Source organism: Pogona vitticeps, chromosome 2 (assembly GCF_051106095.1).
Source record: "Pogona vitticeps strain Pit_001003342236 chromosome 2, PviZW2.1, whole genome shotgun sequence".
In the NCBI taxonomy this organism is placed as follows: domain Eukaryota; kingdom Metazoa; phylum Chordata; class Lepidosauria; order Squamata; family Agamidae; genus Pogona; species Pogona vitticeps.
Genome location: NC_135784.1, coordinates 265503627 through 265526613, shown reverse-complemented (window position 1 = coordinate 265526613; position 22987 = coordinate 265503627). Strand labels below are relative to the sequence as shown.

Below are 22987 nucleotides of genomic sequence, written 5' to 3'. Positions count from 1 at the left end.
AGTCACCAGAATACCTCTCCTAGTTAAGCCTCCAATCCTTTTGGAGAATGAAACAACTGATCACACGGGGAAAAGTCTGTTTGAATTGTTCTGGCTTGAAAAAAGTAGAAGTCGCCAGTGGCAAAGAAAAAAAAACACCTCTGCATCAGGGCCGAACTGACTCCAATTGCATCATGAGATCAGGATTTTTAAAGTGAATTCATTTTACACCTGCAGCAAACCCCACAGTATTTGACCATATAGTTGCAGCCATTGAGAAATAAACATGGGCTTTACTTATACATAGAGAATCTGATTACATACTGACAAACCACAGCATGTACCTCTTAGAGGATCTTATGGGAGGTAAAATGGATTACTCTTAATTACAGTGGACCCTTGACTTACAGACGGCTTGACTTACAGACTTTTTGAGTTACAGACTTCTCTGGCCGCAAAATTTAGGTTTGACTTGCAGACTGAGATTTGACTTACAGACCAGAAAAAAACCAAAATGGAACAAAAACGGCCTGTTACGGGATTAATCGGTTTTCAATGCACTGTAGGTCAATGGAGACTTGACTTACAGACTTTTTGACTTGAGAACCACCTTCCAATACGGATTAAGTTCTCAAGTCAAGACCCCACTGTACTATGCATTTCCATTATGATCTAGTTTGAAAGGGAGAAGGGGAATTCAGAGGTATATTCAACTCTTCCCTCTTTTCATTAATACATGGCAGGCAGAAGTACAGCTTCTAAGGTACTAATACTGCATGCTTTACCCTGTGAAGATTCAAGATACTATATACTGAGATGCAGAAAATGAAACACCTACTTTAGAGTCCCATTGGAGTTTTTCCATTTCATGAAATATTCTTTTGCTTTGTCCACACATGGTTGGTATTTGCGTACACAGGCAAACACAAGCAGGGAGCTCCGAAGAACTCGCTCAGACATTGTGCCTTCATCATCCCAAGACTGTGCATCAATTATGATTTTGAACAGATTAACAATGTATCCCTGGAATACAATCAAAACAAACAAATCGGGAACACATATTTAAGAGTAACGGTAAATGTGTCCAGTCAATGATTATAATTAGAGCTAGTGTTCTGTTAAATCCATCAAAATCACGTTGCTTTTGTATGTCTTCCAAAACATATGAACAGAAATTAGTTCTTATGGGGAAAATATACTTTCATGGCTCAGGTAAGTAATTGTCTTAATAGTCAAACTGAAATATCCAAAATGGCTGACCATATTTAACCATATACTGGTTTGTCCAGAGACAAACCTGCATGCTCATACACAACCTATTGATTCAAATGATTTGATACAGTACTTACAGAGCACAAGCCCAGCATCGCTATCATGGTACTTTATAGGAAACTGGCTCCATAGCTCAGTCAATTGGAGCACTTGGCTGTGGAGCCAGTAATCGGCAGTTCAGTTTCCCACTGTGTCTCAAGGGAGGAGCCATCCTATGTGGTGGCCTCAGTCCAGCTGCATAGTTCCAGAGCACCACCAGAAGGGATGACTGATAGAAGAGTCTGCTTCTTTTTAGTTCTTTCGTCCCAACGGTTAGGGAAAGGGATGCGGCGGTAGCCCAGCACTAGGAGGCTGAGCCTGGCCGGGGTGCTACCTCCAGCTGCTCACCTCCCGATAGGCTCCAACGAGGCTGGGGTCAGCGCTCCTCGCCACTCTCCACGGGCCGACGCCCTCCAGGTCCAGAACTGGCACCAGCGGCTGTTCGCCGGGGCGGCCATGTCGGTCCTCAGTGCTCCTCGCTGCCCTCTGCCATTTGAATTTCCTGCCATTGGCCCATGGAGGATGGCAAGGAGCGCTGAGGAGCACCACAGCGAGCAGCCGCTGGTGCCGGTTCCACAGCTGGAGGCAGCGTCGGGCACCAGCAGCGGCCTGCAGAGGGCAGCGAGAAGCTCCGACCCCGGCCTCGTTAGAGCCTGTTGGCAGGCAAGCGACCGGAGGGGGCACCCTGGCCAGGCTCAGCCTCCCGGAGCTGGGCCACCACTGATGCCGGTTCCGGAGCTGGAGGTGTCGTCGAGCACCAACAGCGGCGACGGCATCGGGCTGGGACTGCCTGGTAAGTTAAAGTGCCAGTTTTAAAAAACTGTTCTAGGTTGGTTTCGCAGGGCTGGGGGGGGGGGTTATGTTTCTGTGGTGTGTTGTTTATTTTTTGGGGGGTTTTTTTTGCACTTCCAGAGTGGGACTTGCTCTGTTTATTTTTATTTTATTGTTTGTTTGATTTTGGGGGGGGGACGGAACGGATTAATCGTGTTCCCATCACTTTGATTTACGACCATTTCGACTTACATTCCATCTTCTGGAACGGATTATGGTCCTAAGTTGAGGCACTACTGTATATTGATTAGATAGGCGGGATAGAAATCAAATAAATAAATAAATAAATAAATAAATAAATAAATAAATAAATAAATAAATAAATAAATAAATAAATAAATAAATAAATAAATAAATAAATAAATAAATAAATAAATAAATAAATAAATAAATAAATAAATAAATAAATAAATAAATAAATAAATAGAAAACCCTGAGAAGGGTAACCAATTCACCATAACTTGGAATTGGCTTGATAGCACATAACTACAAACCAAATGAATTATTATTTTACTGTACAGAAAGGGCAAGTCTGATCTCTCAAATCATGGGGAAAAGTTATTATATAAAATGAAATAAATGGAACGTTTTGAATCTTTTTGGGCTCCAATCATGATTTCCTTATTCTGCCTTTCAGAACCAAAGCAGGCTGAGGAGCTATCCCAACATACACTAATCTTTGTTTGCTCCAATGGGGAGACTAATTGTCTGTACAAAAAAAACACCAGATCCCCTTCTTGAGAGAGGCAGCCTGCACACCTACATAACACATTTAACAACGTGATGTATACATTTATATAAGCGTGCTGCTTATATACCGCCCCATAATGCTTCAAGGACTCTATGGGCGGTTTACAAGTTAATTATGCAGGCTACACATTGCCTCTCCAGCAAACTGGGTAATCATTTTACTGACCTTGGAAGAACGGAAGGCTGAGTCAACCTTGAGCCGGCTACCTGGGATTGAACCCCAGGTCGTGAGCAGTTTTGGCTGTAGTACAGCAGTTTAACCAGGTGACAATAAATGTATAAACATTTATTCAAAAGGAGCTAATATTAGGGGCTTGGCTCAGTGGGCTTCTAAGGTAGCCAAGTGGGTGAGGAGCTGCATAGTGCCTTAGAAGAATCATAGCCTATGCTACAATCTTCTAAAGAACTTCATCTAAGAAAAACTCCATAAAATTCCATCTATGGGAACTCACTTTCTAATTGCAAAGCTGATGTGTCATCCATTTCTGCCCTTAAGATTCTGACCTGATGTCTGAGTTGGCAGCGTAATTCTCCTCTCACAACATTTTGTGGGTATTCCTGATCTCCTCTTCCAGTAGTCTCCTCCCATTAAAATACTCTATGTGCTCCTGCCTCTGTTTATTAAATAATGCCATTCTCCAACATGGAGTCAGCACACAATAAAAATAACTCAGCTACATTTTTCAGCTTATGGAAAGAAAACTGCTCATGTGAGTTGATGGATTACAAGTACCATTAGTTATTACTTGGCCCTCAGTCATCCCCCAATTTACCTTTAACTGATGTTCAGTCTCGTTCATATCCCTCTTCTCCAGCAGTTTGTACAAAGGAATTAGTTCATCCAGTCCTTGAAGCACAGGAGTATTTTCAGATTCATGTTTTAGGTATAATGTTAAATCAAGAGCTTTGGTAATTGACAGCTTTCCAACACTATGGAAAGCAGAAAGTGTCTATTAGCACATAAAAGTGTTTCTAAGTGACTGACAATACATATGAGAAAAATAAAATACCATGTTCTCTTTAATACAGTGGCGGCTCGCAGAATGAGCGCCCCGTAGAGCGATGAATTCGCTCTACGGTGACACTTTTGTGATCACTAATGCCATCGCAAAGCGATGCCCCCAATGGGCGAAAATCGCAGAGCGAAGGTCGGTAAGCGGTTCGCTTACCGACCTTCGCTTTGCGACCCGCCGATCAGCTGTTCCGTGGCTTCAAAATGGCCGCTGGAACAGCCGAAATGGCCGGGTGCAGCGTTTTCGCGCCCTCCCCTCGCTTACCAAGGGCGCGAAAAAGCTGCGCGCAGCCATTTCGGCTGTTCCGGCAGCCATTTTGGACCCGCCGGACAGCTAATCGCAGCCATTTTCGCGCCCTCGTTCAGCGAGGGGAGGGTGCAAAAATGGCTGCTGGCCATAGGGAAGCATCGCTGAACGGTGAGTATTCGGCCCAATTGGAACGCATTAAACCATGTTTAATGCGTTCCAATGGGTTTTTTCTTACCGCTCAGCGATGTTTCACACAGTGAGGGTTAATCCGGGACGGATTAACCTCGCTGTGCGAGGCACCACTGTACTTTATAAACTGGACAATGGTTGTGTTGATACATATTGTCCACAAATGCAAGTGTACATGGATTTCTGATACCAAACTCATACAGCTCTTACTTACTTAAGAGTGTGACATTCAAAAAAAACAATCAGTAAACACAGAAATTTTATAATATGTTAGAATTGCAGACATACCATGAGAAGACAAGTATAAAGAGGGAGACAGTGGTGTTGAGGCTCTGTCCCCCCTCTCCCCCCGGAATAACCGCAATTTCAAACATCCAGCTCCCCAATATACATAGGGAGATGTTAATGGAGTATGGTTCAGAGAGACCAAAAAACTCAGGAATGGAAGAAAGCGCAGGAAGACAACAATCGGGGGGGGGGGGGGGGCGGAGCTTATGGAGAAGGACAAGAAAAAAGGAGGGGAAAAGATGATGTAACTTGCTTTACCAAAGAGCCATACAGCCATGTCCCTTACCTCACCAGCTGAAATGCATTGTTGATGAGGCTGGCTCTATCATTGCTGCTAATCACTTCATGATTTTCTTTTAAAAGGCGAACCAAAGCATCCCATCCATCATCTCCATAGTCGACAATATAATAACCATTCATGCCTACATTAAATTTTATCCATTCCACTTCTTCTGGGAGAACGATATCGTCTGTAAGCAAAACATGTTACAATTCCAGATTTTGCTGCACAACATCAGTTGACAGTTTATTTATGCTCACTGAAAACAGATAAAAATACCCACTTTCCTATCATTATTGCATTAAACACCTGTCTTCTACACCTACTAGAGGACTGCACTGTGAAAAGGAGCTTGTATTTGTATTTCAATGATTTGAGAAGAGGACACTACAGTTCTAAACCTCAATCTCTCAATTTCTTAAGAATTTCCCTAATAAAACTGAGAAATGTTGTCACTGGCCAAAATGCTGTTGGTATAAAGTTGTTGTTTAGTCGTTTATTCATGTCCGACTTTTCGTGACCCCATGGATCAGAGCACGCCAGGCCCTCCTGTCTTCCGCTGCCTCCTGGAGTTGGGTCAAATTCATGTTGGTCGCTTCGATGACACTGTCCAACCATCTCATCCTCTGTCGTCCCCTTGGGTAAAGGTTCCCCTTGACATTTAGTCTAGTCATGTCCCACTCTAGGGCGCGGTGCTCATCCCCATCTCCAAGCCATAGAGCCAGCATTTGTCCATAGACAATTTCCATGGTCATGTGGCCAGCACAACTAGACACGGAACACCGTTACCTTCCCACCAAGGTGGTACCTATTTATCTACTTGCATTTATATGCTTTTGTAGTGCTAGGCTGGCAGGAGCTGGGACAAGCAACGGGAGCTCAATCCGTTGCATGGATTCGATCTTACAACTGCTTGGTCTTCTGACCTTGCAGCACAGAGGCTTCTGTGGTTTAACCAGCAGTACCACCACGTCCCTCAGTATAAAGTTACATGGGTTTTTCATTGGATCCAGTGCTAGAAATATTTAATTTAAATGAATGGATTTGAAACCTTCCTACCCACCCCACTTTCAGGTTCCAAGGCTCCCTTTCTCCCGAAGGAAGCCTCTGAGAGCCTCAAAATGGGGGAAGGGTCAGCATTTAACTGTCAAAAATCAATGCTAGATTGCTACCATTTGGGATCAGGACTTCAAGTAGTAATCCAGCAGCAATGTCTATGAAGGCATCTTCTCTCCCAACCAGAGGCAATCAAAGGCTTCCCTAGGGCTTGCTTTTGCTCTGGGGAAGTCTTCGGAAACAACAGAATTAGGAAGGGGTGAGCCTTTAGTAGTCAAACATATGCTCCAGATCACGCCTGGCAGTTTCAATCATACCAGAAGCAATCTGGCGGTGATTTTTGACGATTAAAGGCGCCTCCTCTTCTGTTTTGAGACAGAAGGATCCAGTATAACCTTACGCAATAGGATGTTGCCTAGTGTTTTCAAATAATATTAAAGTTCTTTCTATGTGAACTGGTCGAACATACCTGTCTTTGTTGTCAGCAAAAATCTCTGAACAATGGCAGATTTACTAGTAATATATGTTAATGGAACATGCCACAGATTCCTAAAGTAAAATAAGAAATATGATTTTAGAAATATTTTCAATGATTGCTTTACATAGGCACTATGAACAAATCATAGATGACAGAACTACCCAGACAGTTTAGTAATTTGGTTATGAGCAGCTAGTCAGTACTAAATTCTCTCTAGAATGTAAACAAAGACCCTTGCTCCTTTGGTGTTACCCTGTTCGCGAAGAAAAACTAGAGCTCTTCATATAGTGCTCTTGTTGCAAACGAATGTTCCTCCCTTTCATTGTAACAGTCACTAGTGGGTATCCTTTCTGCAGTGTCCAAGTATTCATCATTGTCTTCACATCATGGAAGTCGCTTTTCTTCCAGTGCTATAAATCAGGGACAAAAATATGAAAGGAAATATTGAAGTATACAAAAACTGATTGGCAAGCAGTAGTCAAGAGACTTGAAAACAAATACAAATTGAATATATTTGCACGAAGCTCCACAATCAAGAATACAACAGCCTCAGAGAGAATAGCTTTAAACCTTTTCAACATATGGCAAGGAAACATTTAAGATCTATGAAATCTAACACAGCCTCCTGAATACTACAAACGTGACGGAAAAAACTTCCCTCTTTCTCCTCCTGTGCACTTGCAAGATGATCAGAGCTTTCATTTCAAATTTTAAACTAATTGCATGCCCCCCGTAATGTCTCAATTGTGATTTGTTTGACCAATAGTTTGAAAACAAGTCAGGTCTCAAATCAGGCCTCACCCCTGGCTTGTTCTCACTAACCAAGACAAATAGCACAGTTCCTCAACTTTGGGTGAAACAACAAACTCTGGTTCATTCAAAATCAGAAGCAAAACTTTTCATCTCTCCTTGCAGGAATGAAGAGTGCAAAGTTCACATTAGCTCATCTGCATAGCAGGAAACCATCTGAACCATGACCGTATAAGGCTGATGAACATTCACTTGCATTTGTTTAACTCTGCAACTACAATCAGATTTCTTAGATCCATAAATTTCCGTGCAGACTGTAAGGTGACTGAAGCAAGTAGCCTCTTCAACACAGTAGAAGGCAGACAACGGCCAGCTAGATGATATAGTTAGCCCATATTTACTGGTGGTGCTCTTTGAAACAGTGAAAGATGTTTGTCACACTATGCCCTTTTCCTCACATACACGTGCTGTGTTTAGCATGCACTGTTTGACTGGTTATGAGAAGATCAACAGGGGCTTAATTTGCAAGTCTTGTTAACCAAGACATGTACCTGAAGAAAGCATGTTGTGGGAAGAGACATGGTTAAGCACGAGAAATAATTTCACCCTGAAACAGCTACAGCACACCGTCTGAGACATAAGTCCCAAGGGCCTTTGCAACACTGGATAGCACCCTAGGGTACAAGTCTTATGAACTGCTGCTCTTCCCCTCAGACATCCTTCTTCTAACAGGCTTTTCTCAAGATTTTACAGCAATGGCAGATTTCACTGCCACTCTAGAGCTCAAGAGAGCAGAATCTGTTGGTTTCCAAAAAAATCTAAAGTGCTATTTGCATCTTTACCAGTGAAACGATATCTCACTGTTTGGTGGAATAATGTTTTATTCTAAATTATTATAAATTATTAATTCAATTTGTATCCCACTCCCATTAGTGTCACACTCTGGGTGGGTTATAACTCATAAAATAGAAAACACAAATGAAAATAGAATTATTAAAACTGATAACAATAACCCTAAAAAAATAAAACCAGATGGCACCGACTAATCTCGGAGCAGATGGAGGAAAAGAGGGGAGGGAAGAGGGAGAAAAAGGGAGGAATGTTATTCCTATAATGTTCATAGATTTGTAAATACAAATGTATAATAAAACACAAGCTTACATCATTTGAGATTGTCTCCTTGTTTCTTGCACAAAACCCAGTATTTTGAACACGACTTTCCTCAGAATCATCCACAGGACAAACCTGGGACATATACAATACAAAACAAAATAGCAGTTCTGGTCAGAACTCCCTTTAATGGCATTAGCCACTAGATTTTAAAAAAATAAATATATAAGAAATACTTGCATCTGACAAACTGTTCCACAGATCTTCATTTCGTGTATTCTGATAACTGAATCGAACCAAATATTTAACAAGTCCAGCTTTAAAGACTTCTGGAGTGAGATAATCCTGTAACATATTTAAAATACATGCTCCCTATAAAGAGAGAAAAGAAATGGTATAATTTCTGAATTTGATTTCTCAGTGTCTTACAAGTTTGGATCTAAAAGACTGTACAGTATTCTGATTAGGACATTCCTTCACCATGCATTCTCATCTTTTCTTTTCATTGCTTTTATGTAAGATTTCTGAATCATAGAGATTTTTTTAAAAGCACGAGATAGTATTTTGTATCCTTTTTTACACTTACATAGAATAGGATAAACATTTCTGAATTGTACAGTAATAGAGTAAAATACAGTGGTGCCTCGCTTACCGATCACTCCTTTGAGCGACGAAACTGCATACCGACGCTATTTTTGCGATCGCAAAAGCGATTGCTTTGCGATGTTTCCTATGGGGAAAAATCGCTTTGTGATGATCACGTGGAAGCAATCACCACAAAGCACCCATTTTTAACAGCTGATCGGTGGTTCCAAAATGGCCGCCGCAAAAACAAAATGGCTGTCACTGTTCTGCCTCGCTCTAGACTAGAGGCACCCAAAATGGCCGCCACTATGGAGGAATTTCGCATTTAAGCCCATAGGAACATATTAAACACGTTTTAATACGTTCCTATGGGCTTTTTTAAAATCGCTTAGCGATTAAATCACTTAGCGACATTTTTCCTGGAACGGATTAACGTTGCTAAGTGAGGCACCACTGTATATAGAATGATGTCACAAAAAAAGAGATGGGATAACTGAGAGCCTGCTTTTATTTTAAAAAAGTCATGTGGTTCAAGAAAATTATATTTATTAGGGCAAAACTGCAGTAACATTCTAATTTGAAACTTGCATGACCAAACTTTTTTACATTTTGGTATAGGAAGAAGATCAAACGATAATTTTGGTGATCATATTGAAACTTATCACAAAACTCTGAAACCTGTTATTTGTTTAACTATACATAGCAATTCTGAATTATCTTAGTGCAACTTATTATTTATCTGACACATCATCATCCATTGTGGCAGACTCAAAACTATGGATGAAATCCTGTTGCTTAGCATAGTAAATCACAACTAAATTAAACCAATTTGAATCAATGGAATTTACAAAGGAGTTGACTCATCAAATTCCCAATGATTCAATGGATCTACTCTAGCTGCCACATACTACAGTAAGTAGCACAACTTCAACTTGTAAGTATTTGCAGAAGTATAAAGTTTTGGGAAAAATATCTAAGAGGTATATCCCACTGCACCCAACTTCTTGATAACTCAAAAAGTATGTTCGGTGGCCATGGAGTGCCTTTTGGGTGGGAAACTGGGCAGGCAATGTAATGGAATATCCTGCAAGAAGGCATGGATGATGTTTTGAACAGAAACACCTTGCACAATAATATTTTGCAGCTGATAGCACTAGTCTTTCATATATTACCTTGTCATAGGAAACATCATCAAACATTTCTAGGATCTGAGATGGATCTTCAACAGGAGTAGATATAGGATGTGAAGAATTTAAAGCATCTACTTCCATGGCTTGAAAATATTTGTTCAAAAAATAATCTTCCTAATGAAAGAAAAACAAATCTGAAACATTCCTTTACTCGGCTTTCAAATTCACTGTTAATAAAACGTGAAAGCAGATGCCAATATATTTATAGGGAATTCTTCGCACAGACATATTTCTACACAGCCATTTTTTTAACAATCCCCAAGACACATCAGGATATTTTTTTCCATCAAAACCACCCAATAAGAAAGTGTTCTCATGAGTTTTTTCTGTGTTCCGTTAGGGCTGTTTGTTATTTCCTTTATAGGACTTGATGATTTGGGACTGTTTTATCATCAGAGAATCACACAGCCATGATTCCTTGATGCCTAGACAATCCCTAAACAATGAGTCATTCTAACAGGAAGTAACAAATAACTACCAATCAATCTTTAATTTAACATTAACAGCTGAAGATTTTCTTCTTTACTTAACACTACTAAAATACAGAGCAAGAATTTTAAAATATGAAAAAGGTAAATAATATTTGATCACTAGGAAAGTTTAAATAAACATAAAGTATCTACTGCAAAGTGGGAAAGCAACTGGGAAATTGCCATGCTGCTATTTGGCAGTGAACTGTGCTGCTAATTTTTTATGTCGCGCGCGCGTGTGTGTGTGTGTGTGTGTGTGTGTGTGTGTGTGTGTGTGTGTGTGTGTGTGTGTGTGTGTGTGTGTGTGTGTGTGTGTGTGTGTATATATATATATATATATATATATATATATATATATATATATATATATATATATATATATATATATATATATATAAAAATTCCCAAGGTGCCAGCCAGAATGAAAACTGCCCCATGGCTCTTAAGAGACTGCTCTCACCCCAATTTTGGTATTCAAAGTAGATTGTAAACATGTTTGGCTAACATTGTTTCCAAACTCAGTGGATACAGACCTTTCAGAAGTACATCAACTACCACCAAGCACACCATGTAAGGACGGAAGGAAGAGGGATTAAAAATACCTAAAATATACTCTGTGCTAATTACAGTAAAGTTCAAAAGCTAAATCCTAAACTGAGCATAAGGCCAAATGAATACAGTGACATTTAATACACATAGTAACTAAGTGATTACACACAGAATTGCACTGCACATCTGTTAAATCATTACAGCTGGAGAGAAGGGTCATTTTTCAGATCTGTCAGTAGCACAAGCAGGATGGGCTAAAGAGGAACAGTGTCGCCAAAGATGTTAACTTGGATATTTAATTTACTATTGTTATTTTTAATTTTTAAATGCAGCAGCTATGTATTTTAAAGTTTGCTGCGGTAAATTTCTGTTAACTGAAAAACTGGTTTAAGTTCTGAAGGCCTTGCAGAACACTGTGAATTGCCCCCAGGCCTCCTCCAGGGTACCAGGGGACTTTCTGACCTGAATATTTTAAAAAAGGAAAGTCAGTACTCACAACTTTCAGTTCTGGGTGAGTAACACTTGTTGAGATAAATTCCATAAATTTTGCAAATCCTTCATTGAGCCAAAGATCATTCCACCACTCCATGGTCACCAGGTTTCCAAACCACTGCAAAAAGAAAATGGTTCAGCCCCACTTTCCTGAGTTTTAATTTTGCTACTGTATTTTTGACTACAGAAATCCCACTAGCCCTGTCTCCTTTGCTTTCCAGCACTAACATGAACATTCTAGCAATGTACTAAGTAGAAGAATGATGAAGTATGCTAGCTCACTCAACATGTTTCCTGACCCACTGAATACATATTGAAGGATAACTAAGAGATATAATGTGACTGCAGCAACAACTGATGCCCCGCTAGGGAAATCTGTCTTAAGTACTAGTTTCTGAGTATACATAAAACTTACTTTAAGAGGTGTGGAGTACTCAAACCATTAGCCAGTGCCAGCAGTAAGACTCTCTAGAGAAGTGGTTCTTAAACTTGGGTCCCCAGATGTTCTTGAGATGCAACTCCCAGAAATCCTGGCCAGCACAGCAAGTGCTGAGGGCTTCTGGGAATTGCAGTCCAAGAACATCTGGAGATCCCAGTTTGAGAACCGTTGCTCTAGCAGACTGTAGCCTGCACAGCATCACTGGGATAGATATGTGTAGCTAGGCCAATGGAATTTCTATAGTAGTTTTGGTTAGTGAACCAACAAACATCCCTTATGTGACAGGTAGTGCATCCATCTCAAAAAAAAGCACTAACATTACTATCAATAATTAAGGAAAAGGCTGGGGGGCAAACCAATTATCTTTATTTTCAATGGAAACAATTTTGCTGTTGTTACACTATGTAAAGTTACTTCAGACATGTGGCAGCTCTACAATTACCTAAAAAAGGATTATCATTAACAGCCCTGATCAAGTCTTACAACTAAAGCTTTGTTTTCTTTTATTGAATCATTTCATTTCATGTTTGGCAAAACACTGTCTTCTCCAGTGAGTCTTGTCTTCTCACGATATGTTCAAAATATGATAATCATCTGGTAAGGTAAAGGTTCCCCTTGACATTTAAGTCCAATCATGTCCCGCTCTAGGGCACAGTGCGGTGCTCATCCCCATTTTCAAGCCATAAAGGCAGTGTTGTCCAAAGACAGTTTCCGTGGTCACGTGGCCAGCGGGACTAGACACAGAACGCCGTTACCTTCCCACAAAGGTGCATGCTTTCGAACTGCTAGGTTGGCAGGAGTTGGGACAAGTGACGGGAGCTCACTCTGTCGTGTGGATTTGATCTTACAACTGCTGGTTTTCTGACCTTGCAGCACCATCTGATTGCACCTTTATTCTGTTTCTTTACAATTTGTATTATTATAATAGTTCTTTTTATCCCTACATGTAAATCACTGAAAAGTTGCATTCATGCTTCTGACCTTATTTTTTAAAATAACATTAACATTAACAATTGTCTTAACACTGACATTAACAATGTTAAGACAACCATCAGCTATCCCTCTAATCTTTTCTTTTTGGCTACAGGAACAGTCTTTTTAAAAATTCTCCCTGATAATATATCTGGTTTCAATTCACAGTTCTTCTGATTCATACATAACTGAGTTTAATAAAGCAAAACATTGTGTTCTTCACACAATGTCTTGCATTCTTCAAGAATGCTATTTATGATGCTCGGTTCTGCTTACCTCCTGCCTATCCATTCCAGTCATCCATATTATCAGTACATTCTCTTCTGATCATGAGCATTATCCTTCTGGATACTTGTTAAAACCTGTTCTGAAGCATTTGTAACTGAACCATAGAGTAGACAGAAAGGCTTTCCATGAAATCCATCTGATATTATTTGGTCATACCTTGCACTACATCTAGGTCTTGCTCATTTGAGTTCCATTGTTTCTTCTGAGATTACTGTTTCCACAGAAAAACACTTTGTAAGATTCTGTTTGAAAATGTCCTATTCCAGGCCACTTCAGCTTGGTCAGACCAAGCATCACAATATTTAAATGTTCAATTTTTTTTAATATAACTTCCTTATCTTGAGACCTACTTCTCACATTTCATACTCCAATTATATGCAACATGCTGCCTTGCACTTTCTTTTGCATTTATACATCTCAGCAACCAAATGTTCTTTGGTTTTAATGCAGTTGCTCCATTAACAACGCTATGTGTACTTAATTCTATAGTCTTCCTAAGTAGCTGACTACTTTCTGATCTGGAGTCTCATCTCCCCACACTATCATTTTCCATTTTGAATTAGTTCATCATTGAAAATTTCAGGATAAAAATATTCAGAAGTGGTTTATCATTATTTTCTTTTTACCGCACTGACAAAAAAATACATTTGAGGGTCACTGCCACTGTTTGTGAAAGATCTCCCACCACTGTCACCTTCCATTTCCATTGCTCTCCAGTAGTAGTTGTTTAGTCGTTTAGTAGTGTCTGACTCTTCGTGACCCCATGGACCAGAGCATGCCAGGCCCTCCTATCTTCCACTGCCTCCCGAAGGTCTGTTAATTTCATGTTGGTTGCTTCGCAGACACTGTCCAGCCATCTCATCCTCGGTCGTCCCCTTCTCCTCTTGCCGTCACACTTTCCTAACATCAAGGTCTTTTCCAAGGAGTCTTCTCTTCTCATCAGATGGCCAAAGTACTGGAGCCTCAGCTTCAGGATCTGTCCTTCCAGTGAGCACTCAGGGTTGACTTCCTTTAGAATTGATAGGTTTGTTCTCCTTGCAATCCAGGGGACTCTCAAGAGCCTCCTCCAGCACCACAATTCAAAGGCATCAATTCTTCAGCGGTCTGCTTTCTTTATGGTCCAGCTCTCACATCCATACATCACAACAGGAAAAACCATAGCTTTGATTATTAGGACTTTTGTTGGCAAGGTGATGTCTCTGATTTTTAAGATGCTGTCAAGGTTTGTCATTGCTTTCCTCCCCAGAAGCAGGCGTCTTTTAATTTTGTGGCTGCTGTCTCCATCTGCAGTGATCATGGAGCCCAAGAAAGTAAAATCTGTCACTGCCTCCATATCTTCCCCTTCTATTTGCCAGGAGGTGATGGGACCAGTGGCCATTATCTTAGTTTTTTTGATGTTGAGTTTCAGGCCGTTTTTTGCACTCTCCTCTTTCACCCTCATTACAAGGTTCTTTAATTCCTCCTCACTTTCTGCCAGCAGAGTGGAAATTGATATTTCTTCCGGCAATCTTAATTCCGGTTTGGGATTCCTCCAGTCCAGCCTTCCGCATGATGTATTCTGCATATAAGTTAAATAAGCCGAGGGACAATATACAGCTTTGTCGTACTCCTTTCCCAATTTTGAACCAGTCAGTTGTTCCATATCCAGTTCTAACTGTTGCTTCCTGTCCTACATATAGGTTTCTCAGGAGATAGACAAGGTGGTCAGGCACTCCCATTTCTTTAAGGACTTGCCATAGTTTGCTGTGGTCCACACAGTCAAAGGCTTTTGCATAGTCAATGAAGCAGAAGTAGATATTTTTCTGGAACTCTCTGGCTTTCTCCATAATCCAGTGCATGTTAGCAATTTGGTCTCGAGTTCCTCTGCCCCTTCGGAATCCCACTTGTACTTCTGGGAGTTCTCAGTCCACATATTGCTGAAGCCTACCTTGTAGGATTTTGAGCATAACCTTGCTAGCGTGTGAAATGAGTGCAATTGTCCAGTAGTTACCTTTCAGGTTTTCCTGACCCATTCATCACTGGGATTATTAATTATTTTCTGCTGATGTAACTATTAATTCCAGAAGTGGATGGACGCATGTTAATTTTGATATTTCAGTTTTGGCTATTCCATTTTGGGAAGGCCTGCTAGGAGTCCAGATTCATAATGGAGTCTAATTTCCTGACAGTATTGCTCTCTGGTTCCATTATACACTCAAACCCCCTCACTGTGCTAAGCTGTGTATCAAAGAAGTGTTGGCAGGGAGAGGCATATTTCAGCATGTACTTCTTGGTACTGTTGAAAATGATGGGATTTTAACATGGCTACCATTCCACAGAATTTAAAATAATAATTTGACATAGTAACTTCTTCTCTGTCAAATTCAAAGATCGCCTCCTCTCTCTAAAAGCTCCAAAGAGTAGACAGATATACGAAAAGCTGCATGTGACGTGGGAGGTAGGAAAGCCATGCTTTTTCTGATTTACACAGAGCTGTTCAAGGCAGATAACACCTATACTGGCAAATGCAGATAACATCATGTTGAAAAATTCCCCCATAATAATGATGAAGAAACACATCCCAACAATACACACCAATTTTTAGAGAACACAATTCTGCATCATGGTATTATCACTATTAATATTTATTTAACCAGTATGTGTCTAAAATGACCAGAATCTCATTGGAGATGTATACCAACATATGTGTAACTGGGTTAACCAAAGTGGAAAATTGCTGCAAATTAATGAGTTCCCATTCATTCCTGGTCATGAGTTGCATGACTGCACCTGACTGAAAATGCAAGTGACAACTCATTAATCGGCAGCAATTTGCCAGTGAATTTTAAGCAATTCATGCAATTACACTAACACTGTGGTAAATCTCTAATAGGATTCTGGCCATTATTTTAAACTAGTGGCTAATACCCTCCTCCTGTGGAGTTCCCCCTGCTAAATGGAAATTATATCCCCAGCACCAGACTGCAGGGGAACAGAAGAGTTCTTTAGACTGTAGAGTACACATGATTCCCATACAATGAGATGAAGTTGAGTTAAAGGAATTCCTTAATTCACAAGAGTCTCTTGCTCTCAGTGACATCAATTCTGCTGCATATACAGAATTCCACAAGAGAACATTAGCTAGTACATCATAAGTAAAAATAGAAACATTTTCTTAAAAAGAAACAGAGTATAAAACATCCATCTGAGCAACAATCCAAACATATAAAATTAGGGACTTAATAAACAATTCTCAAACTAAACATCATAGTCTGTCAGAAAACACTAGTTTGAAGAACAGACTTTAACAGGTGCTGGAAAGCGGATGTAATTGACTCATAGCATCTTATCTCTTTGTGGAGCACAAAATGTATACCATACTCATCTTGCCCCCTGCTATTTCATGCTATAAATGCCACTTGTAACTTACCTGGTGAGCAAGTTCATGGGCTACAACTAAGGTAATTCCAAGTCTACTTGATGCAGAGGACTTCTCTGGGTCATATAACAAAGCAGATTCCCTGTATGTAGTCAATCCCCAGTTCTCCATTGCACCAGACTGAAAATCAGGAATAGCTGCCAAGTCTGCAAGTAAATATTCTGAGTAAATTATCATTCTTCTCTGTTTATTCCATTTGTTTATTCACCACAGTTATCCTGAAAGCAAACATGTATGCGCATACACACACACACTTTCCCACCAAACTAAAAAGAAGTGTTACTGAAGTAGCTAAACTTTCACAAGAGCTATGGGACAAGAGCTACGGATGTAACTTCTGAACTCTTCTGAAAAGTGGTCCTTAGGCCATTAATGAAGAATACCATATATGCCGCCGTACTAGGCGACGGGGCCGTATTAGACGACCCCCCCAAAATGCTGTGCCGGGAAGAGGCTTGGGGGGGCGGCGGCAGGAGGAGGAGGAAAAGTGGGGGGGCGGACGCGCGATCGCGCGGCTTCCCTCCCTTTGCCTGCCTGCCTCGCCACCTGCCTTCCTCCCCGGCGGCATCAGGAGAAGAGGGAAAGTGGAGCAGGAGGAGGAAGAGGGAAAGTGGGGGGGCGGACACGCGAGCGCGCGGCTTCCCTCCCTTCGCCTGCCTGCCTCACCGCCTGCCTTCCTCCCCAGCCAGCGCGGCCCCGCATCACTCTCGCGGTGGCGGCGGCTCCTTCCTGGTACCCACTTGGAGGCATGTTTTGGGGGCCCCAAAACTCATCTTGTACGCCGGCATATACGGTAAATATTTTTGCTATTGTGGTAATGTTAGCTGTATACAGCTACATATAAATAGTTTCACCAACTTGTGGATAAGTATGCAAACCCTAAAGCAAATCAAACTGAAAGCAGCACAATAGATATCCATATTTGGATACATAGGATTTCTGGCTGTGGTTCTGGGTCCTGTGAATGATCAACTCAAAAAAGTTTGTTTTAATGCATTGAGCTCCTTATCTGGTTTCCTTCTTAAAAGTACGATACAGCTTTCCTTTGTTAAAGCCTATGGGGGCCTTTTTGTGTAAAACTGAACTTACTGTATGCAGGGTTTTCAAAGAAAGAAAGGAAAGGAAGCAATAAAATAAAATAAAAGCATAAGCAACCTCTGCTTTTGAAACTGTGAAAGAAAGATCACCAAAACAAAATAGCACAATGTTAGGTAACAAAGGCATATTATAAAAAATCTACAGTTGCGACTGTTACAGCTAGCAGCAGCAAAGCTAACTTGTGAATTCAACCCTTGAAAACTGAAATGGTTCACTGAGCACAGTTCTCCCTTCTAAGAGACTGCAGGCCATATGTTCCATCATCTTCTGTCCTGCTCTTCCTCCATCTCTTGAGCTTAGTTCCCAGGGAGCCAGTACAGGCTGCAGCAACAAATGAGCCAGGTAATCAGGGATCCATCAGCCTTTCTGTCATCCTTCCTTCTCCTATTAACTTAAGTCACAACTTGAAAACACTTAATATGGAAATTCATGTCACAATTACAGAAAAAAGGAACAAAGAGGGGTTTTGGCTTATTTGTTTTATTACAGAAAAATATTCCTATTACTGGACATTGGAACAAATTACATGTAATGTGTTACTTTTAAAATCTGGTCTCTCTACCTTATTTCTAACTGAAAATATAAGAGTATTAATGATCTTATAAGGACACACTAGAGAAACATGCAGTGTGTGCACTACTAACACTCAAATATTTATGGGTAGAAGTTGAGATATAAAGTGATTATCTGACATTGACAGAGTAATCACATGGCTGTGTATTCAGAGAACTCCCTGCATGGGGAAAAGCACATTCTTTGTCTTGTAAGAATATCTTAATATATACTAGGACACTAGGACAGAAGCTATGTTGTACTTGCACAAATATATGTAAAGCAGTAGCTTTTTTTCTCCTTTGTAACCGAGAGTCTGACAACACAGGAAAAATGCAGTTAATATTATGGTTTTGGGGTTGGCTAATTCACTCCCCCCCCCCCGGTTGATCATTGGACAGAACATGTGAAATGATCAATGTAATGTGAATCAGCTTGGACTCCCACATGCCCAATCCAGTTTCTCTTCCCCATCAGATGCCCTTCTATTTTTTAAAAAAAGTCAAATGTTTTCACTTTGGTCCAAAATGTGTAATTGCTCGCACAGATGCAGATAGGAAAGATCAACCTGAGCACACACACACATATACACAAAGCAGGGTCTTCAACAGGATGAGGCAAGTGTGAGCACACAAACATACACACAAGCACGGCCATCATGCATCTTTCTTGGCAAAGCCTCTCCTTCCAAGACGCTTCTTTTTTACAGCTTCCCTGGGGCATGCAAAGCTCCTGCTTGTTTATTTATTTTACAGTTTAACAGGAAATATGACGAAATGGGCAACTGAGGAAGGAAAAGCCTTCTTAAGGCAGTTCCTTTGAACTGTGCCACCTACAGGAGTTTCATTAGAAGTGCAAATAGAATTGCAATTACAGTAGAAGGCTTTTCCTATTCTGACTGTGTGGCCACTTAGATCAATGAGAAATAAATTCTCCGGTGTGACTTTCATGGAATTTTTTAATTGACTAATTAAATGATTTGATCAATGCATTTACTGTATTTTTCATAAGGTATCTCTGAACAATACAAACCTTGTTTGGGCAAAGGATATGGAATGCTAAAATATTCTTCATAGAAATCCAGGAGCTTCACTGCTGCATCCAAAGCATAATCAGCTTGGTTGATCTTATGTGGGACAGTGTACACTGAAACCTAGAAAAACACACCAATAAAATTTGAAGGCTACTGTAAGAAGATACACATGGCAGTTGGTTTGTTCACTCTCTTTCTAAAATGTGAGCAAAATGGAGCCAACTGTATATTGGGAAAATCAGTGCATCAAGTGTTCTAAGGACACAGTCCTGATCTATTCAACAGGAATGAATTACACATTTTAGCAGGTGAACTATTAGCCCTATCCTTTACAATCAAGGCACTTTTAATTAACACAATATGTATCAAAGCAGAATAAGTGTCTATTTTAATAAGCACGTAAAATGCTTTCAATAAATAAAATTTTACCCATTTCAAATTGTAATAAAAGAGAGGAAGAAAACTCATTAGTATCACAGAGGAACAAGGATTCTTATTTTTATACACTGTCCTGTAGAAATAAGATATACTCCAGACACCTCTTTAAAAAAAATCTGAATCTCTGGCTACAATCCTCTTGCACAGTTATGCCGGCATAACACTAATGGCATAACTTCTTGAGGTATATTGCCTCAAGTTAAGAAATCATTGTAGACATTGGCTAAAATTCTGTTGCACAAATACCCTGTTTCCCTGAAAATAAGACATAACCTGAAAATAAACCCTAGTATGATTTTTCAGGATGCTCGTAATATAAGCCCTACCCCAAAAATAAGCCCCAGTTAAGTGAAACCCTGCCCTCCACCATTGTGCAGCAACCATAAGAAGATGACATGACTGTATTTGAATAAATGTAGGTGGTTTTACATAAAAAAATATATCCCCTGAAAATAAGCCCTAGTACATTTTTGGAGCAAAAATTAATATAAGGCCCTGTCTTATTTTCGGGAAAACACAGTATGTACACAAAAAAATAAAAGGCACAACTATAGTTTCCACCTGGAAATTAAAGAGTACCACTACAATTCTTGGGGTACATGTCCTCGACAATCCCAGCAGGGACTCCTTTAATTGCTGGTTGTAACTGCATGAATATTATGCAATTTGCCTTCTGTCTGCATTAAAAAAGAACCCATGACTCCAGCCATTTTCTGTTGGATAATGCACTGCACTGCTCAATGCTCCACAATGATTTCTCAAATTGAGGCAATTTGTCTATACTGTACATGTTACACTATCCCAGTTACACTGATTGATGTAACTTGCAAGAGGACTTTGGCCTTTATATATCTTGTATGGTTAAATACTATAAAACATGCAAAAACTGGTTCCTGGACTACAGCTAAAAGATAAGGAAGGAAATATCTTTATTTGATTCTACTCCACTCCCATAAAATATCCAATATCTACAATGGAAGAGCTCCAGGGTTTGGGGTGGGAAAAGATTGTTTGTCATCCAGCTCACAACTACCATGGGTCAAGTAAGAAATGAACCTGATTTTCCTTTCCAGTTTTACCCTGTGGTGGCAGCAGAACAGATGACTGGAGCAAAGAGAAGATCCAACCCCATCTCATGTACTGGTGTATTCGTTGCTTACATTAGACAAAGAAATGTTTTGAAATACAGTGGTGCCCCGCATAAAGAGCAATTCGTTTAATGACGAATCCGCATAGCAATGAGGCTTTTGCCTCAATGGGAAAATATCGCTTTGCGATGATCGGTAAGCATTTCACTTACCGATTATCGCATAACGATGTTTTAAAAACAGCTGATTGGCGGTTCCAAAATGGCCGCCGGAAAAAATGGCCGCCCGCAGTGTTTTCACACCCTTTCCTCACATACAGGGCAGTGAAAATGGCGGCCGCATGGAGGATTTCTGCAGAACTGTGAGTTTTTTGCTCATAGGAACGCATTGAAGGGGTTTCAATGCGTTCCTATGGGCTTCTTTGCCCCGCATAGCGACGAATCCGTATAGCGACGATTTTTTTTAACGGATTATCGTCACTATGCGGGGCACTACTGTATACTCTATTATAATAAATTCCCCTATCTACTATATATTCAGCTAAAATAAGTTTCATTCAAAGAACAATCTCCAGAGAGTTTTCACATTCCAGTCTCCCTACTGCAGCACAATCTACTTCACAGTTGTAAAATTTAGATAAACCAAAACATAACTTTAGGAGGGTGAATGGATCTGTTGCCTACCGATAGTGGAAACAGGGAAAAAGTTTGTATTATATATTTACGATTTTGTATTATATATTTATGTTATGAGACACACTATATGGGTGGGACAAAAATTTAAACAAACAAAGAAACAAACAAACGCAAATGAAAAACTGCTGTTCAGCTTTTTCTTTACCTAGATCATGCCTTCACAGCCACTGTGCCAGATCCAGATACAGTACAGCCAAGTTTAGATAAGGATGAAATACAATATCCAATGGTACGATTGAGACTTTATTTAATCATAACTAACATAAACCTCATCAGTGTTGTGTGGTCAGCTCTCAGCTGGAAAATTGCTTTTCTCCCACCTTTACAGAAAAACAGTATTGTTGCTGACACACTATCTTACAAATTCCCAAATGAAAAAACGTTTTGACTTAAAGCAAAAAGTTATCATTGAGGCTAAACACCAAAGTAAGGAAATTCAATCCACAGAACAATGCCTCCTATATTTAAACACAGATACATTGTCTGTTCTGTTTTTCTCGACTATATGTTGAGCAGTGGGAACAGTCTTTTTCCATACTGAACACTCAATTTTTATCCCCCCCCCTTTTTTTGCTGTAACTACAGCTGATAACTGAGGGTAAACTTCACTTCTCCATTCCACAAATGTATCTAGAGTGATCTTTTTTTAAAAAAAACAAAAGGGCTATACTATATGTGCCAAGAAAGAATTGATGAGACTGGGCTACATCTCTCATGCTTCTCTCTCTCTCTCTCTCTCTCTCCTAACAATGGGAGTAATCAAATTGCTAAAATTGTTCCCCCCTCTTTTTATCAAAACCCCAATAAAATGCAGTAGCAGTGAATAAAATGTGTAGTAAAATGATCACAAAAAAGAAAAACAAAAAACCCCATACCCTCTACCATTACTTTTTGTGAGGAAGATAATATGGAAACCTCTCATCAGCAATAAGTATATAGTGACTAGAGTCACCATCATGTAATGTAAAATACTGTTTTACAGCTTGAGAACCATCAATACAAGCCTAATTATTTGCACACTGTAACAAAAGTTATTATAAACTTTAAGTTCCATCATGATTTTTAAAAAAACTGAATTTGTACATAAAGAATTGAAACTGTTGCTTTTAATTTCCAACATCATTTTGCAAACATTTGTTGGTATGAAAAATTTACCTTAATTCCACGGCTGGTCATCTTGGAAACTGATTTGAAATCAGAAACAATGAAGGCTACTAGATAAGTGCTCATCTTTACACTGACCTCGAAGTGATCTTCAATGAGCCTTTCCTTAAGAATAATAGATTTCACCTAAAATTTGAAAACACCATTATATTTCACCTGTAGCTTATAAGTACATTTATTAATTCTGCTCCACACACTCCATATTTGTACTAAAGGTCAGGTATCTGGATTT

At 39.9% G+C, this 22987-nt stretch overlaps 1 protein-coding gene across 3 annotated transcripts in view; it reads right to left on the bottom strand.

The window, feature by feature from the left end:
• Positions 1-22987, bottom strand: part of ERAP1 (endoplasmic reticulum aminopeptidase 1) — a 39776-nt gene that overhangs the window by 11854 nt on the left and 4935 nt on the right. For all 3 annotated transcript variants that reach the window (XM_072992506.2, XM_072992505.2, XM_078386288.1), the window contains exons 4-15: positions 22747-22881; positions 19370-19490; positions 16679-16833; positions 11575-11688; positions 10042-10173; positions 8525-8656; positions 8336-8419; positions 6677-6834; positions 6416-6495; positions 4897-5080; positions 3645-3801; positions 818-1002 (exon numbers count right to left, since the gene is read on the bottom strand). In XM_072992506.2, the coding sequence (XP_072848607.2) occupies positions 818-1002; positions 3645-3801; positions 4897-5080; positions 6416-6495; positions 6677-6834; positions 8336-8419; positions 8525-8656; positions 10042-10173; positions 11575-11688; positions 16679-16833; positions 19370-19490; positions 22747-22881 (1637 nt within the window). The remainder of the gene's footprint in view (positions 1-817; positions 1003-3644; positions 3802-4896; positions 5081-6415; positions 6496-6676; positions 6835-8335; positions 8420-8524; positions 8657-10041; positions 10174-11574; positions 11689-16678; positions 16834-19369; positions 19491-22746; positions 22882-22987) is intronic.